This window comes from Trichechus manatus, unplaced genomic scaffold (genome assembly GCF_000243295.1).
Source record: "Trichechus manatus latirostris isolate Lorelei unplaced genomic scaffold, TriManLat1.0 scaffold00107, whole genome shotgun sequence".
Taxonomy (NCBI): domain Eukaryota; kingdom Metazoa; phylum Chordata; class Mammalia; order Sirenia; family Trichechidae; genus Trichechus; species Trichechus manatus.
This window is the reverse complement of record NW_004444043.1, coordinates 9,883,986-9,900,717: the sequence shown is the minus strand read 5'-3', so window position 1 is coordinate 9,900,717 and position 16,732 is coordinate 9,883,986. Positions and strand designations below refer to the sequence as shown.

General features: G+C 38.2%; 1 protein-coding gene across 8 annotated transcripts in view; it reads right to left on the bottom strand.

Moving 5' to 3' along the window:
- Positions 1-16,732, bottom strand: part of CEMIP2 (cell migration inducing hyaluronidase 2) — a 98,074-nt gene that overhangs the window by 25,311 nt on the left and 56,031 nt on the right. For all 8 annotated transcript variants that reach the window (XR_002825151.1, XM_012557536.1, XM_023737760.1 and 5 more), the window contains 8 exons: positions 16,217-16,426; positions 15,665-15,870; positions 15,454-15,523; positions 11,398-11,526; positions 8,296-8,384; positions 4,871-5,002; positions 3,593-3,628; positions 2,727-2,882 (listed from right to left, as the gene is read on the bottom strand). Coding sequence is in view for 7 of the 8 variants with exons in the window: in XM_012557536.1 (XP_012412990.1) it covers positions 2,727-2,882; positions 3,593-3,628; positions 4,871-5,002; positions 8,296-8,384; positions 11,398-11,526; positions 15,454-15,523; positions 15,665-15,870; positions 16,217-16,426 (1,028 nt within the window). In the remaining variant the exon portion in view is untranslated. The remainder of the gene's footprint in view (positions 1-2,726; positions 2,883-3,592; positions 3,629-4,870; positions 5,003-8,295; positions 8,385-11,397; positions 11,527-15,453; positions 15,524-15,664; positions 15,871-16,216; positions 16,427-16,732) is intronic.

Genomic DNA, 16,732 nt, shown 5'->3' with positions numbered 1-16,732 from the left:
CAGAAAAACAAGGGATAATTGAGTTAATGGCAAGTGCTACGAAGACAATAAGACACAGTAATAAGATAGTAAGGATGGGGGAGATGCTATTTCAGACAGAATGGAAGATGGACAGGTGACTTCTGTGAGTGAGAAGGAGATAGGTATGAGAAATTCTGAGCAGAGAGCATTCCAGGCAAGGGGAACAGAAAGTGCAAAGACCTCTGGTAGGAACAAGCTTGGGGACTTGGGGACTTGCTGGTGTAGCTGCAGCAATGTGGTGAGTGGACAGATCGTTGGCCAGGGGCCTTGTAGGCCATGATGAGGAATTTGTCTATAATTCTACATGAGATGGGAAATTGTGGAGGGTTTTGAGCAGAGAAGTGACATGATCTGAGTTTTTTTTTTTTTAATTAAAAAAAGACCCCTCTGACTGCCGTGCGGAAAACAGATTGTAATGGGGGATGGAGTAAGTCGGGAGATGTGTCAGAAGGTACTGCAGTAGCTACCGTGGCTTGAACCAAAACAGAAGTTGTGGGGATACAGAAAGGAGGCAGCTCTGGGGTAGGTATGGAGAGAGAGAAAACGTTTGCTGACAAATTGGCTGATCAGGGCTGTTTCAACTTTTTTTTGCTGTTTTGTGTGTGTGTGTGTTTTAAACCTAAACAACTGGGTGGGATGTGGTGCTGTTTAAAGAGCTGTAGAAAATATACAAATATACAGTGTAGTTTCTTCCAATGGATTTAAGAAACGAGAATAGACAACTAGAAGACAATTACAAGGACACAATGAGATAGTTTTGCTTCTTGAAATAACTCATTTAAGACTTTCTTTGGTAACTCATGTACTTAGTTTTAGACTCCAAATCTCTAGCAATGAGAACAAAAGACGTACCTGTGCTTATGCGAGGAGAACTTCCTTTCAAGCCATTAAATGATAGTAAAAATGATATACTTAAAAGTATAAAAGCATAACTCCTCAAGGCCTACTACATCAAGGGGGCTAGCTAGGTTGAGAAATTCACTTTATTAGTTTTCCCCCTTTTTGTTCAAATGCAAACTCCTTAGCCATAATCATAAATTATCAACTATAATTAATGCACAAAACTCATAATATTCTGTATTTCTTAGGTTTCTCTCTTATTATGTTTTTAATAGTATTGCAAAGTATTTCTATGGCAACAAATTAGTTTACAACTTGGCAATGTTTTACAATAAAAGCATACATGTTAGCAAGAAAACCAAATAGCCTGGTTAAAAATCTATGCATAATGATGTATTTCTAAGCATATATCTCAAAATGGTTCTCCCACATACAAAAGGTTAATAAAGATATCATAAAAAATAAAAACTGAACCATTGTCCAATGAGAAAACTTTGTTTTAAAAAATTCTCCTTAGCAAAGCAGCAATAAGCATTTTGAAATAAAACTGGAGGCTGATATAGAATGAGAAGAGTGGAATTGACTTGGCTATCAACATACGGCAGGCCCACGCCACAGTATATATTTATTTTTTAAACCTACACATGAGGCGAGGCAGCCACAGCATAATAGTGAAGAGCACAGCAGTGAAGCCAGCCTAACTGGGTTTGAATTCCACCTCGGCCACTTAGGAGCTGTGTGACCTTGGACAAGCTCCTCATTTGTAAAAGGGGGATGATGACAGCAGCTACTTTGTTGGGTTTGCAAGGATTAATGAACTAATATGTACAGAGTACTTAGAACAGGGCCTGGTACAGCATCTGTATTTAATAAATGTTAGTTATTAAAAATCCATGAAGTTCTTTTCCTGGTGGCTTCCATGGTCTGACTAACAGGCGATCCACATAGAGTGTAGCCTGTAAGGATGCTCAATATTTCACAATGACAAGCACAGTGGGAGAGGAGCCAAGCACAGTGACCCTCAGCCAGAAGCCAGAAAAAGGCCCCCCGAACACACAACACTAACAGTCTATGTTTTCCCCTGGCCAGTCCTAGTTCAATGTCCAGAGAGAACATTACTTTGTGCAGGGCAAGTGTTTGATGAACTGTGCCACTGGTGCTGATACAAGGTCTTTAAGGACACTATTTTATTTTTGTCTGCCTGGTTTTTTCACAAGTAAAATGAGGGCTTTCTCAGAACTGAGGTACAGATTAATTAGTTAATAGTTCCCTAAAAGCTTTGAAGCATCTTTCCAGTGCTAAGAACTATTTTAATGACTCTTTGCTTATGACGACAGAAAACTTGCCAGGTCTGCCCCTGCCCCCTCCAACATCTAAAACGCAGTTAATTACACAGCTGTGGTTAGGTTTTGAGTCAGTCTGGGCATCAACCAACTCTCATTTTCTAGGACTCTTTTCAATAGATAATTTCCTTTTCCAGTGGCTATTTCTGAAAACCAACATCATAAAATGAGGGAAAACTGACATAATGTCATAGTTACAGTCTGGCAACTTTCTGTGGCTCAAGAAAGAAAGAAAAAACCGCCAGCCCTTATACAAGCAATGAGAAACAAGACAGGCTCCTTGTTATAAAACTGATAGTGAAATCTATGAAGTCTTTAATAATTAATGCTCCAGAATTCCAGGAGGACAATATGCACAGTAATAATAAGATGACGAAGAAAAGCAGTAGTATGATAATGAAGATGAGGTGAGATAAGAGTCCCAGTAGGAAGTAATCCATGCAGGATTAATACAGAAACCTTGAGAATTAGTGTTTTATTTATCGTTTAAATATAACATTCCACTGCTAAAGCAGTGCTTACCTGTTCCTCGGTAAAGTCCGAGGCTTTTGGTCTATTCCGCCAGTGCCGGCGTACTTGTTCTGACCCCCGAGAAAGCCGTAATTCCTGCTCTCGCCAACAAAGAGAGATTCAGACACCTCCTGGCTGGAACCTTCATCACTCGGGAAGCTCCCATCACTGTTAAAATGAGAACAATCATGAACCACACTTCACTTGGCAATTTAAATTTACTCTCACGTAAAGGTAAGCTGCAACTTAAAAAGCTAAAAATGTTAGAAGCCAGTTGCTTTTTCTAACGCATAATATCAAGTCATTAAAAATTGTTTCTAAACTGTGAAAATACCTCATATAAATGAATAAATATTGTATGTAAGTAAACTGAAGTGAGTTTAGGAGCAACAACTGATTAGTCCCAAGCAATAATTTTGCAAATGGGGAGAACAAACTTGCCCTCCGTGCAAGAAATAGATGAACAAACGTGTTTAAAATCACTGTTATTTGGAGGAAAAAAATGTAACATAAAATTTTTAATTCTTAAACACCATTGCTAAATTACAGCAGCTTCAAACTTTCACCCCCTCCCCTTTTTTTTGCCCTACTTGTAAGATCTTTGGTCTAAATTTCCAGTGTTTTCCTGCAAGAGAAAATATGATGGGCCTAGACTTCTGTGAAATTCCAGATACATTAAAGTTACTACTTGGGTATGAATTCAATTAACCGATAAAAATATTTGTTTGGCCCTCTAGTGGTATCAGGAAGAGGGTGTTAATTTTTTAAAAAAATGCTAATAAATGTACAACCTTCCTGCGTATAATCTAAAAATCAAGGGTTATTTTATCTTACAGCTTTAAAATGGTCAAATAAGTCGTTTTTAAAGAATTACAAACCTGGCAAAGGTCAGTCCTATTCCATTATCTGCAAATCTGTAAGAGAAAAGAGAATGAGGGAACATTTAAAAATTTACCGAGTCGTGTAAAAATAGATATTCCCTGAATATTTAACTGGCATAACATCCAGAGGTCTCAATAATATTGACTCGCTCCAAGACGACAAAAAAGTTTTACTTCACAACTACTAAGAGCACAGACTCTGTTGCCGGGGTACCTGGCTCAAGTCTGAGCTTTTCCAGTTACTAGCTGTGTGATCGTGGGCAATTTCCTCAACCTCTTTCTGCCTCGGTTTCCTCATCTATAAATTAGAATAATAAAATAATCTTCCTCATAGGACTCTTGAGAGCATGAAACATACCAATTTATTTATAGCATTTAGAACAGTGCCTGGACATAGTAAGCAGCCCTGGTGGCACAGTGGTTAAGAGCTCAGCTGCTAACCAGAAGGTCGGCAGTTCAAATCTACCAGCTGCTCCCTGGAAACTCTATAGGGCAGTTCTACTCTGTCCTATAGGGTCGCTATGAGTCAGAATTGACTCGACGGCAATGGGTTTTATAATTATTATTATTTTAAAAAACAACTAGATCATGGTATTCCCTTCAAAATTTCCAACATTTATACTCAAAGTACTTCCACAGATTTAATACGGTATCAATTTCGGAGGTGATAAAAGTCAGAGATAACAGTGAAATACCAAATAAATGTCAGTGCCAGACAAAATATTTTTCTAGAATCTTGAGCACCAAATCTTAGCTCAACATATATCAGGCCTCTGCTAAAATTATACAAACAGGGAAAAAGTGAGGTGCTTACTGCCTGGAGTCATGGTAAGACATAAGGCAACAGATTTATTAAGGTGGAATTACACAACTTCTGTTTTGAATGGCAATGGAAGAGCATCAGAAAAACTTTGAGTTTCCAAGAAGAAGGAAAAAAACACCCAGGTAGCTTCAAAAATCTGTATTTAGCTCTCTGACATAGACCATGTTTGTTATACAAAGCTAAATTCCCAGCTTCTGTTCAATCTCATCAAAACAGTCTCCTGTCACCAGACAAGCTCAGTTCCAATAAAAGCACCGGAATGAGACAGCTACAAACATGAGCAGTCTGTTCACTCTAGCATACTTCCTCGCTGCCTGTCCTGTCTGTTAATAGTCATAATATGATCCAGGAACCACTACTGAACTGTCATTCAACTGTTTTTTTTTTTTTAAATATCCTTACAAACGAGTACATGGATGTCGTCAGATAATAACTTTGCAGACGATACTCACGCTGAATTCTGAACGATAATGTCTCCTCCTCTGACCCACGCTCCATGATCGTTATTTTTAAAAGTAATGAGTCTGTCAATTAGAGCAGCAACACGTGGCTTTTCAGGGTCTGCATCTTGATGAGGTCGAAACCTTGGGGTTAAAAAGAAAGGGGGGGCTTTTAAAAAAAATTAATAAAAAGACAATGAAAATGAGCTATTTACAACAGTAAACTTAAATGTCAAGAAGCAGAATTAAATTTGACCAAAACAAAAGCAAAAAAAAAAAAAAATCTTTTGAGACAACTTAATTACTTGCAGTTCAAAAATCCAAAGGAAAAAGTCACGTTCACTTACATGTGTTCAGGGAACTGCATTCATAATCTTTTCAGTCATTTTTTAAAATGGATTTATAAGATAGAATGGACACTGCACAACATTTTAAACACTAAAACTGTTAAAAAACAAAAAAAACCCAGAACAGAAAATTTGGCATGTTTTCACAAATTCTTAAGCAACATGATACTAACATAAACTTCTTGAATAAATTAATCATGTATTTCAACATACATATTTGTGAGCTGGAATACTATCTGAGTCGTGTGCTAGTGAAATGCTCAAGATACAGAGGCAAAACTGGGTTGATACCTCAAAAATGCCGAAATTTAAAATAGATTGAATTTAATCGACTTATTCATATAATGACTGCATTTTACCTTTTCTTTTTCTTCCCTCTAAAACACTTAGTTTACAAAAACCTTAATGAAAAGGTCAAAAACATTGGTGTCAAAAACTGTCCACTATAACAACTCAAATAAATAACCTCATAAGGTCACCTTAAAAAAAAAAAAAAGATAATTTCCATCTTAATCGTACAGGTCTGGGGGAAAACACTAGCTAGCTTTTCACAAACCAATTCATCAGGATGAGATTTTCAATCATATCATCAAGACATATTGTTTGCAAAAATACTAACCACCACAGTGGCTGGGATACAGTAGGAGCTCACTAAATGTGTCTGATGGGATAAGACATCACACAAAGCTATAGCACAGAAAACATCAAGTGCAAGGGTCCCTAGGCATGAGTGAGCTTGGCACGCTCAAGGAACAAGAAAGGCAGCTGGAGCACAAGAAGGGTGAGAGGATAGAGTGAGTGAGCACCATGGAAAGATGTAGTTCTTTATTCTAAATGCAACTGGAAGTCATTGGGAGCATGGAATCAGGGAAGTAATGTGAGCAGATTCACTTGTTTTTTTTAAATAGGTCACGTGCTGCTATTTGGAGAACGGACTGTCTGAGAAGACCATCCTGGAGTCTCCTGATCTGTTTCAGGCAAGAGAAGGTGATGACGTGGACTTGAGCAGTAGCAGTGGAGGTAAGGATGGATATAACATCCTTAGATCGGGTATGTAACCCAGATCCTCTGACCCTCACTAGTTCTGACCTAACCTGAGTCTAAGCCATCCTCCTCTCTTCTGGCATTGTATCTACTGCCAAAAAGATTTGTAGCCATTACATAATTTTAAACAGATTGAATAGTTTTGGAAAGGAAATACACAATGTTCTAAAAAGAAAAAAAAAGCAAAAAGAAAAGTGCCACTAAAGCAACATCCGATTCTCTACTGTAGCCATCTGATCTTTTTTGAACCTCTTTGCCATATAAACTCACTGCTGACTGCTTGCTGGTTTTGAGATATCTTGTACTTTTCTCCTTTTTCCCTCTCTGTGTGCAGAAAATAGAGTTAATTTTCCCAATTTTTCATCATCATCTGTGGGATTTCAGCAAACCACCCAATATTCCCCTTAATTCTTCTCTGCTTTCACTGTAATAATCAGATCTGAAGTTATTTCACTCTTTTAGATGGAATTTCCCAATATGAAAGCAAGAGCTTTTTTAGGGATATAAATCCCCGTCACTGGATTCCTCTGTAATTTCACATCTTGAAGACACAAGGGAAGGGTCATCTGATTAACTGTTGAGTCAACTTCCCCTTTGATGAACAGACTGAATATCTGCTGGATATCCCATGGGCCTGATGTTTAATTCATGGACAGGTTTGTTACTCATTAATGATAAGAGTTTTTTCATTTTTACTCATGTCTGGATTGCCTGAATACATGTGGGCCCAGTACATACACTGGTTTATATAAAAAATTAAATGTATTAGCCAGCTGTCTCATTGTCTTCTTTTATAATCAGTTTTTCTACATAACAGCTTCCAAATGGAATCTGATTCCTTGTCAATATGTATGCATTTATAAACTAGTAAGAGAATTAATGGAGAGGAAAGGAAAGTGTTAACATTATCCTAGTATCATGTATACACACCTGGTAAAAAAACTTCTTAAGCCATTATGGATAAATTGTTTCATTGCTTAATTTGTCAAGTCTAATTAAATATCAATGGATTTTAAAATATATTTACTCATCCATTCCTTATTTTAAAAATGTCCTCAGTTTCTCCACTTCTCCACAGCTATTTGAAAATATTTCAGACTCAAGCTGACCTTTAAGGAATCCTGATGAGTAATTTTATGAACTACACTTCCCCAGTTGTCTCTTGACCGCAAGCCTTCTTAGTGTTTCACAAGGATCCTGCCTCACACTTCAGTCAGACACACCTATCTACAATGTAGTTCCTAAGTTCTCCTCTGATGAACATCTGAGTCTGGTGTTTTCTTAAATGTCTAGCAGTAGAGTCTATTAAATCTAGCACCCTTTGAACTCTGGAAGCTGATCAATCAATTTTTTATATGGAAAAACAGCATAAGCATGGTTTCTACTGAATATGACTTAAAGTTTGTGATCTTTTCCAGAAAAATCTCATTTCCATCGGAGATATTTTATTTACTTTGGCTCACATATATGATGTAAGAGAATTTTGCTGATACGCTGACCCGTACCCCAACTACATTTTGTGGTTATAAAGGAAAGGAACATAGAATGTGGGTATGATGTGACTCTGAGACAACAAACCACTGAACAGAAACAGCTTGATCATCAAATTTGGGACCTTCCTCTTGAAACAGATTTAATGCAGTGTTCCACTCTGACCACTAAGAATTAATTCTATGTGCTCTGGCTTTCAGTTTCAGGGATTAGACTAAAATATGATCTTAGTTTAACTAGTTATTCAACGAGTCATATTCTATTTTCGGCCAAATTTAGGCTCCTTTTCCACGAATCTCACTTTTTTTCCCTCTTGCTGCAACTATCTCTAACATCAACTTACAACTGTGAAGAAAGAGAAGAGCATCAACTTCCTCTTTGGCATTTCAATAAGATGAAAGCCCAGCCATAGACCCTAGAACAGCAGAACAAATGTTTTTCCAAAACCCTCCTAAAAATTTTCGAAACTTCATTTCAAATGTTCACACCTAAAAAAGAGCAGTTTTTGCTTTGGTGAGACATGCCTTGAATGTGATTTAAAAGAACAAGCACTACCTTGCACTGTTATCCAGACAGAGGTATTCTCGTGGGTCCGCAGCACTAGCGTTGGTTGTTTTGACACCTTTGTCAATAAATAAGCCAGCCTGAAAAATATAATTATGGACTGAAATGAATATGAATCTCACATTTCCAGCTACATACATAATGATTCATGGAAATAAATTTTAGCTTATTGTCTCTACCAAAAAAGGGCGAAAAGAATAAATAGCAAAGCAAAGGTATTGTAAAAACGGCTACTTTCCTGGATATTTTTATAATTTTACTTATTCAGCCATTCAATAACTATTTATTTAGTGCCTACCACCAAGCAGTAGACATTAACAAGAAAAACATGGTTCTTGTTTTTACTGATTGCTTGAAGTAGGGGGAAGAGATACAATTAAATAAGCAATTACGATCCAATCTGATAAGCTTATGATAAAGAAAGTACAGGATGCTTTGGAAGCAAGTAAGAAAGGCACCTAAAAAAGTCCGTTTTGTGTGGGGCAGGGAGAAGGGTTCAGGGAATGTGTCCTAAAGGAAATGACCTCCTAAAGCTGACACCTGAAGGATGGGGAGGAATTAACCATACAACGGAATGGGCTGGCGACACAGGGCATGAGATAGGTGGGAGGCAGCTGAAGAGCCCAGAGAAAAGTGTACCAAAGTCTGTACATTTGTAGAGAAGTCTGGAGTCGAGAGCACAGCACACTTGAGAAGGAAAAAAATCTTGGATGAAGGGAGGAAAGGTAAGGAATAAAGCTAAAGAGGAACAAATGCCAGATTACAGTGTTGATACACTGTAAGTATCAGGACAATGGGGCCTTTAATACAGACAATCAACTGCATTTATAGAAAGAACACTATAGCTACAACATGGATAATAGGATGGATAATAGAAAGGGGTAAAAATAGAGGTGACAGATGAGGTAAGAGATTGCTGCAGTAATTCAGAGGAGGAAGAAAGATGATCTGGACTTGTGGCAACAGTAATGGAGAAAAATGTATGGAATGGGAAGTCTTTCCGAGGCATTATTACCTTTTAATAATGAATAAAATGTCTGGAGGTGAGGGAAAGAGAATAATAAAGGCTCATATATTTCTGGCTTGGGAAACTAGGTAGCTACTGGTTTCATTCACTGAAACAGAAATACAGGAATAGACCTGAAGGTAAAAATAAGGGTTTTCGTTTTAAACATGTTTTATTTATGTGCCTATGAGGGATCCAAATGGTACTCAGTGGGCAGTTGGATAAATGTGGCTGACCTGGACTAAATACAGATTTAGGGGTCATTAGCAACTGAACCCACAGAAGCCAGTGTGCACGCGCGCGCGTGCGCACGCATTTATGCACGCAGTAAAAATGAGATCATGCGTTGGGACAAGAAAAAGTGGTTAGGTAGAATCCCAGTGAATACCAAAAGAGAGTAGCAGGGATGGGGAAATGAAGGATTGAACAGAGAGGAAAAAAGAGAATTAGAAGTGTGGGACCAGACATTTTGCAGGAAGATACAGAAGGAAAAAGCATGGGAACGCTCTCTCAGTCTCACAACAGTATTTGATACTGTGTGTGTATATACACATTTTAAAAATTAATTTAATTGTAATTTATAATTCCAGTTTGACCGTGTGGTTTGTCTGTTCTCTTTACAAAATGACAATATAATCAAGAGTTTCTTCAAACCCTTATTTGGTTTATATTAGATTATTTGGCTGACAAGAAACTCAGATGTAACTTTTAAGGATAAAATGGAACTCTTGGGACAAATGATTTAGAAACCTCTGAATCACTGTGCAACTCATGTGTCCCAAATGTGCCACGGTGATGGAATATAATGCTTATTTGGGATGGGATACACACACACACACGTGTGTATCTATTTACGAGTGATCTTCAGATGGCAGGTTACTCTTCCTAGGAGTCCAACGACTTGATTTCCTTTGGCTATAAAGTATCATTCTGGATAGTCATTTCTATGTTTAAAACCTAATCATCTACTCACATTATTTAGATTTAATACTCTTATAATTAATAGACTACTAAATGGTGTCATGGTAAATGACATTAAACACCAAATTAATTAGAACAATTATACCACTTATAATTAGGCAATTTTGAGGACTTCTACTTTGAAATGCTACTTTAAATAATTATCATTAGTCTTAATCAACTATTTGGCTCACAAAAATCACTTCATAACTCCGTGTAAAGAAAATTCTTTTTATCTCTCAAGTCTTCATCAAGTGATTGTAAACTCTTCAAATTAGAACACATGAAGTTTTAAAAGGATCCTCTGGAGCACTGGTGGTGCAGTGTTTAAGAACTTGGCTGCAAACCAAAAGGTCAGGAGTTCGAATCCATCAGCCGCTCCCTGGAAATCACATGGGGCAGTTCTACTCTGTCCTGTGGGGTCACTGTGAGTCGGAATCGGCTAGACAGCAACAGGTTTGGTTTTTTTGGTTCCTCTGACTGTCATAAATGGAAGCTATTAATTAAACTTTGATGTGGATCTCATGGGGACGGGGTGGAAGCCGAATATCATGGAAATTGGAGCTCCTAAATGGCTTTGAGGGACCCTGGTGATGCAGTGATTAAGGGTCACCGGTTCAAACCCACCAGTCACTCCATGGGAGAAAGATGTGGCAGTCTGCTTCTGTAAATATTACAGCCTTATTACATAATTATTATTAAAGGCCCAACAGCACACTCTGCAGCCACTGTGCCCAAGAGGAGAGAGCAAATATGCATCTTAACCCTCAGAAGTTTATCATCTATTCCCTAGAAATGCCTAAGGATACTAAAGCTTGGAAAGAAGGTGAGAGAGAGGGAGGGAGGTCAGGAAAAAGGGGAGGATGAGGGCCCAGGGGTCAAGTCCATTACCTAATTATTCAGAAAGCATGCACATGTGTATTGGTGTATATTCATGTATGTGAATAGAGGGAATGTTGTATAAGCCTCATGAGCACAGAGGGTTACGTGTCTCCTTTTTTAAATCACAAATTACTTTCTTTCATGACAAGTTCTACACAAAACTGACATGTCTCAGTTGTAATCACAATAGTTCATCCTTTACCCTGTAAATCGTAATTAGCAATGACTAAAACATAGGCACCTACCTTAAAACTTGAATGGACTCTGTTGTTATAAAATATACCTAGTGGTGTGAGTTCTGGTTTTGCTAAGAGCTGCAATCCACTGGATTCTCCAGTAGGTTCCTTGTGGAATATATACCAGATTCCAGCATCCTATAATTGAAAGGGTAAGATCATTAAGAATCGTATTTTATAAAGCCGCTCCATGAAACATCCTTATAAACTTACTGCTTCACAATCAGGTTTAATCTCTTTGACATTAGTTTTTTATTGTTTCAGGTTAAGAATCCCTATTAAAAAGCTGTGTATACGTCTGGTACACTCAAAGCAGTTTTATCATGCCCACTCTGACTTTTTTTTGAAAAGCAAATTTGCGAAAGGATTGGAGAAAAGAGAGAAATAATTGGCTAATATCAAAATTGACTTTCGAAATAACTTTCCCATCACTATCTTCTTTAAAAAGTTATGCAGAAGTTAGAAACAAGCAAGCTTTCAATGTGACCAGGATACCACAGCCTTTAAGCAGCAGGTTTTTTTCTGTTTACCTCAAATCTGATCAAGGGATGAGTCATGGCTATTAAACTACTATTCCCCCGACACACGGAGTTCACTGACTTCTTTCAAATAACTCCAATGCCCTTCCTGTCCTGAGACAAAGTTTTGCCAAAGAAAAAAAATCACCACATGCATGAATCAGGATGCTGTCTCAGTATGGAACTGGCCCATTCAATTTCAGTGTTACCAACCTTAACAGGAACAGCAGCAAAGTGTAAACATTTTTTGGCACTCGAAATGAGATACAGAAAACAAAAGAAATTTTCTTAATTCCTCTTTTTTTTGTTTTTAATTTTAAATGTAATTAAACCTTAGCCCAATGTGAAGGACAACTTCACATTATGCAACTTTCATTAGACAGGTTAAAACTTAACACATACAGTATAAAAGGACAGTTTGAAGACTTAAGATAAAAAGTCGGCAAACACTTCTTTAGTGCTGGATGTGTGCCAAGTGGAGTCCTTGAGTGGTGCAAATGGTTAACTGAAAGGCTGAAGGTTTGAGACCAATCAGAGGTGCCTTGGAAGAAAGGCCTGGCAATCTACTTCCAAAAAATCGTCATTGAAAAGCCTACAGAACACAGTACTATGTGTGGTGTCAACATGAGTCTGAATCAACTTGATGGCAGCTGGTACTGGTTTATGAGCAGGCTCACGGTAAGGCTATTCTCAAGAAATTTATAGTCTAATGGAAAATACACAGATCACTAAAATATAATGTTATGTAGTAAGTACTATTTATTACATATATAAAAAAAAGAGCCCTGGTGGCGCAATGGTTAAACGCTTGGCTGCTAACCAAAAGGTCGGCAGTTCTAACCTACCAGCGGCTCCACGGGAGAAAAGAACTGGCAATCTGCTTCCATAAAGACTGCTGTTGCTGTTGTGTGCCGCCGAATCTATTCCAACTCATAGTGACCGCATGTGACAGAGCAGAACTGCCCCACAGATCTATTCCAACTCATAACGACCCCATGTGACAGAGCAGAACTGCCTCACAGGGTTTCCTAGAATGTAACCTTTGCAGAAGCAGATCACCAAGTCTTTTCTCCCACAGAGAGCCTGGTGGGTTTGAAATATCCACCTTCAGTTGGCAGTCGAGCGCTTAACCACAGTACCACCAGGGCTCCCCATAAAGATTACAGGCTAGGAAACCCTATGGGGCAGTTCAACTCTGCCCTATAGTGTTGCTATGAGTCAGAATCAACTCGACAGCACACAATAACAACAACATTACATATACGGGTGGTTAAGCACTCGACTACTACCTGAAAGTCTGGCAGTTCAAACTCACTCAGAGGTGCCTCAGAAGAAAGGCCTGGTGATCTGCTTCTGAAAGCAGCCTTGAAAACCCTATAGAGCAGTTCTATTCTGCACACATGGGGTTGCCATGAGTTGGAATTGAGTTGACAGCAGCTAACAACCACCACAACAATAAGTACTATATTAGTTGTAATGACTAAAGTCCTTTGAAAACATAAAAGGAAAATGACTTGTGGAAAGCATATATACCTGCACATCAAAATGAATGTGGTATCTAACATTTTCCCATTATAAAAGTGTACAGCTGAATCTTAATAACAAACTACTCTAAACAATGTGTTTGCCACCTCATCTCTTTTAGGTACAAAACAGACAACTCAATGGAAGTACACTTGGAGGTTGACAAGAAGACTCGGTATCATAGCCCTGGAAGCTGAAGGCAAAGAGAACCCTCTGAGGATTGGATGGCATTTGGGGATGGAGGAGGGGGGATGCGGGAGTAGCAGCTGTTTCCTGTTAAACACACTGTGGTGTCAAAACAGGTAAAGGGAGCTTTGTAAAAGGCAGTGGAAAGGTACAATAAAGAAAGAGTGTGATTTACTTTGGGAGGAAAAATCCTGCCAAAATATTCACTTTACTGGAATGGTTTTTCTAAAGAGAAAAGAAATAACTCACAAAATGAAAAGGAAGAATGTACATGAGGCGAGAAAGGTAGAGATCTGCTTTCTTCTTGTCTCCCAAGTAAGCCATGAGCCTCGATAAGAGTATGTGCGACCTTGCCTTATATCTTCATGAACTATTTGCAATTTGATCTGGCCTTCAACCCAGGACTTCTCAAAACAGTTGAAAGAAATCCCTGCCCTGGCTGCTCACTTGTAGATTAGAAAATGATACTTTTTAACCATCTTTATCTTTACCCAAAACTTCATCTTCCAATGAATACTCTGAGCATGAACCTCATATGTGCTCAACAAATATTTGATGAAAAATAAATGAATGAAAATCTGAATTGATTAAATGTCCAGGTCTCTGCCTTGTCAAATAAGAATCTTTCACTGACAGGAACTTTCCGTTTATGTTTTATGTATTTGAGGAAAATCACAGATGGAAGTTCAACCACCCTTCCAAGTACAGATGCCTATATTCTAGTGATCTCAAATATTCCTTTTGACTGATCTTTTATTTCATCCTAGGAAATAATGCCAAGTATTTTTTCCTATTTAAAAATTTTTAATAGCTGTGATGTACAAATACAAATGGATATTTACATATCACTGCAAAGTTCACATTTCTGAACTATAGTTTTCAACGCAGATATAATCTTAATTGTACAGTATCTAAAGATTGACTTTATTACTTAGCAGTTTTAAAACACATTAATATTAAATGTAGATTTCTCCAAGCTTATCCCGAGGATATTTCTGCAATCCAAACATAGCTCATTTACTCCCTTAAATTATCCACATGGGTTTGAGCATGTGAGTGAGAGAGACAGAGTCTGAAACAATTCAAGGCACATAGCGGCACAAAAGGTTAAGTGATCGATTACTAGCTGAAAGGTTGGTGGTTGGAACCTACCCAGAGGTGCCGTGGGAGACAGACCTGGTGATCTGCTTCCAAAAGGTCACAGCCTTTTGAAAACCCTATGGAGCAGTTCTACTCTGCACACAGGGCGTCACCATGAGTCAGAATTAACTTGATGGTAACTAACAACAATAACAAGCAGAGTTTAGCTGCTTAACCAAGGAGATGAAATTCCCAAGCGGATATGATCCCTGCTTTTAGCAAAGGACGTGCGTGTCCCTTGACCAGAGTGACAAATGTCACTGTTTTTTACTGAATCATCCATTCACATAAAGAAAAGCCAAAGTTTTCTTTGTTCACTGACACTAGGAACTGAAATGACCAGCAACTCAGCCACACGACTAAAGTATGAGAAGCCGGAAAGACTGTACATAATACACTAAAATTCCACTCTGGAAATGGCTTGATAACCATAGAGATTAATCCATATCTTCTCCAGTTGGCATCTGTCTTGCTATACTCCCAGACATTAACTGGCACAAGTGATTTACAAGAAATAGAAAAACCACCTCAACCATATCCTGATCTCAACTAAACAAGCAGAACCAGAAAACAATGTCACGCTGGGGTTACATTGGCACACATCACAGAAGTCATCATTCCATTCCATCTATATAAATCAGAGTATTTACAAACATGAGCGATACAAAAAATCTGAAAGCGCTTTAATCTTATTTACCTGTGAGCCAGCAGCTGCATTATTAATCAGATTATTGTTGGGATGAGCAATCCAGAAAGTTGAAACCGCCCTGCAAGGCATTTTTTTTAAGGTGATTTAAACATTCTTCATGAAAAATCCTGCCCACTATGAACTTCCCCCAAAATATCTTCCCCAAAGGTCAAAAGTCTTGACCATCACACATGACTTTTTCTTTCTGACCATCACTCACATGCAGTCCGTGGCAGGCACAGGGATGTAATTCCCAAATACTCTATCACGCATGGCGGTACACATGGAGTTATTCCTGTCGGTGGGGAGGAGAGTGCCAGGCTTGGTAAGGAGTCCAAGATTGTGGAACAAAGTATTTCTCTGTTCAACACCATCTTCCAAAAAGAAGCAATGGCCCAGTGTGTCAAATCCAATGGTGTCTTTTATCTGCAGAAATACAAGTATATAATGTCTTGGTAACAAGATTGATTATGATTTAAGTGACAAGTGCTATTCAATGTAACATGCTCAGTACAAATGCCAAAAGTAGTTCTAATCTTAGCAGAAGGAGCAAAGTCAAATATCAGGATTTATTTATCTCTTAAGAGGATAATTTGGAAGGCTAAAAAACTAGGCTTCCTTCAGAAAGAAAACCAGCACAATTCCCAGTAAAAGCAGGAGGGAGGAAAGCATGTGGTAGAGCAGTTTATTTATATAAAATTGAGAAATCATGAGAATGAAGGAGAATCAACTGTTTTAATAATGTGCATCTATATATTATGAGGCAACTTACCAGCAAGCCGTTAGTTCCATGCACAGTGATGCATCTTGAGAAGCTGTGATGAATAGACAGGCCATCCACAAACGTTGCATGTCTGTACCCTCCTTTATAATCCACATCACCACACAGGTGAAAATGCACAGGATACCGCCCCAGGTGCTGCTGACCCATGTGTTCCAATTCCACGTACGAAAGATGGACCGAAGTAAAATTTTTCTTAATCTGCAAAACAAGGTAACTGAAATCAAACTGATATTTTCCAGAAAAAAGAAGTGACAAAAATATTTTAAATGAAAATTTAAAGATATATCTATTTGATATATATGTGTGTGTGTATATATACATATATGGAAACCCTGGTGGTGTAGTGGTTAAGTGCTATAGCTGCTAACCAAAAGGCTGGCAGTTTGAATCCACCAGGCGCTCCCTGGAAACTCTATGGGGCAGTTCTACTTTGTTCCATAGGGTCACTACGAGTCAGAATCAACTCAACGGCAACGGGTTTGGTTTTGGTTTATATATATATAT